Raw genomic sequence first — 2,395 nt, forward strand, 5'->3', positions numbered from 1 at the left:
TAACCATTCCAGAGGTGTCAATGCTCACATCCCTACTTTCCTAATTTTCTTCTACTCCTGTGGTCTTGCCTTACTGTTCCCACTCATTACTTACTCTCTTCTGTTGTTTTCCAGTGGAAGCGCTTTTGATAGCTTCCATGTTGTGGGGAGCGTGAAGGACTCCATTTTTCCTCTCCAAAAGCATTCGCCTTCTTCACATCTGAGTCAAGTGAACACACGTATTTGTAGTAGCTATCTGGAGTTAAGTGGTCATTGATTCCTTTCTGTAGAACTTCTGCCATTCAAAGAGTGACCCTCATGCTTTGTTGAGGCCTGTCCACATCCAAATCTCAGAACCTATATTATTCATTCATTTTGCCCCTTCCCAGCCATTGTTAGCAAATGTGCTTTTTTTTCATTTCCTGTCACGTCCTGTTCTCCTCAGGTTCTCATCTTTTCTTAGTTTCTTCACAACAGCAATTGGATGATCATTCTCACTTTGTTGATTTCTGTGGATTTCCCTTCCCAGACATTGTTAGCAGATGTGCTTTTTTTTTCATTTCCTGTCGCGTCCTGTTCTCCTCAGGTTCTCATCTTTTCTTAGTTTCTTCACAACAGCAATTGGATGATCATTCTCACTTTGTTGATTTCTGTGGATTTCGCAGGGTTGTGTTCTCAGTCTCTTAGCCTCCCCCCACCTGCACTGTTTCAATATAGTCCCATTACTACGCAAATTTGATTCCCATGTATGTTGATGACTCAGAGCGTAACAGTACCAACATCATCTCCTCCTGCTGTCCAAATTAAAAAAATTCCCTTATCTCTCTGACAGCTTTAAGAGGATAAATCATTACCCCAAACTTGGTGTGGGAAGTGTAGCTCTTGATCTTTCCTGAACCCTTTTTATTCAGGCCTGTAACTTCATCATGTTTAGACTTCTGTATCGTCTTGTCCATGCTATATTTAATCGTGTCAATTCCGTCCGTGTAGTATTTGTAAGATGCTATCTACTTACACGGGTTGATTTGTATCCAGGCATTTTTCACTTCACAATTATTTCTATTACTGATTTTTTTTTCCTTTTAATTTTCATTGCTCTTAAATGCAGTCCTGTTCTCCTGATGGATATTCAAAAAGCAACTGCAAAAATTATTTCCTTCGTATTCAGGAGGAGAGCACATGCAAGTGCACACACATGCACACATGAGTATTTACATAGCAAGAAGCAGTTGTTTCCTCACAGAGTTGCAGTCCATGTACTCTTGCTATTCAGCTGTTGCTAGTGTTCTGACAATGTGCACACAAGAAGCTGCTGTGATACGTCTCCTGAGGTAGTTACACTCTGTGAGGATGAATAAAGACTACCTTAGAAATGAAATTCAGAAGAGTGTTAGTAAATTTTCACTGTAGGCTTTTTACTTTCCTTAGTATGCACAATCTAATCACTTATAGGGGAAAATGACACAAATTTTTCTCCTGCTGTGACACTGGTGCTCTCATCCATGTCACCGTTTCATTGTTGGAGGGGAAGGATTAAAGCCTTTTCTGCTAGGCAACCCCTACTTGACAACTGCAAATAAAATAGTGAAAAAGAAGATGTGAGGGTTTGATTCAGAAAAGGAATCACATCCTAGATCGGTTGTAAAACAGACTCTTTTAAACTTCCATTAGATGATTTAAAGTGTCACTATGGCTGTAAAATGCCTCATTGAAGAGGAATTGCTGTTCTTCCATCCAATTTTTCCTGATCCATAAGCCCATATCCTATGTTTATACTGCTAAGTTAACACAGACTGAGATCTATAGAGGCTATTTAATGGAGTAGACTCTATTTTTCTTGTCACTGAAGTTCTCCACATTAGTGGCCTTTATTGATCCAAACATCATCTGCTGTGCTCATGTCTTCAGATTGCAGACCACACCAATATGTGATTTGAAAGGTAAACTGGTGGGATTAATTCTTTCTTGGCACAGCACGGTACTTGAACAGACACTCCTAATGTGTAGAAAAATCTCTACTGATAATAACTCCTTAGTTCTTTCCATGTATGTTAAATGCAGAATTTTTATAGATATGAAATATTTTCAGTTTAAAATTCCTTTTGAAGTGCATAATTTAGTTTTCACAAGCATGGGTGTGATTAAAACAGGCTGTAAAAATAATTTGGTGGTAGAAGTAGGCATAACATGCGGTGTTCACACTTAGCAGAAGAAAACAAGGCTAACTACTTCTTTTTTTAATCTTTTCCCAGCAAAAAGCTAGAGATAATAGAGCTGCTTTGCGCATCAATAAAGTACAGATGTCAAATGACTCCATGAAAAGGCAGCAGCAACAGGATAGCATTGATCCTAGCTCACGCATCGACTCTGATCTCTTTAAAGATCCATTAAAACAGAGGGAATCGGAACATGAGCA

General features: G+C 38.9%; 1 protein-coding gene across 1 annotated transcript in view; it reads left to right on the forward strand.

Annotated features, from left to right (window-relative positions):
• KMT2C (lysine (K)-specific methyltransferase 2C) overlaps positions 1 to 2,395 on the forward strand; it is a gene marked incomplete at its 5' end in the record, with an annotated part of 58,618 nt that overhangs the window by 23,271 nt on the left and 32,952 nt on the right. Inside the window, 1 exon segment of the mRNA XM_010072655.1 lies at positions 2,232 to 2,395. This exon segment is cut by the window's right edge and continues 5 nt beyond it. Within this exon segment, the coding sequence (XP_010070957.1) occupies positions 2,232 to 2,395 (164 nt within the window).

The sequence above is a fragment of the Pterocles gutturalis genome, unplaced genomic scaffold (assembly GCF_000699245.1).
Source record: "Pterocles gutturalis isolate BGI_N339 unplaced genomic scaffold, ASM69924v1 scaffold20912, whole genome shotgun sequence".
Taxonomy (NCBI): domain Eukaryota; kingdom Metazoa; phylum Chordata; class Aves; order Pterocliformes; family Pteroclidae; genus Pterocles; species Pterocles gutturalis.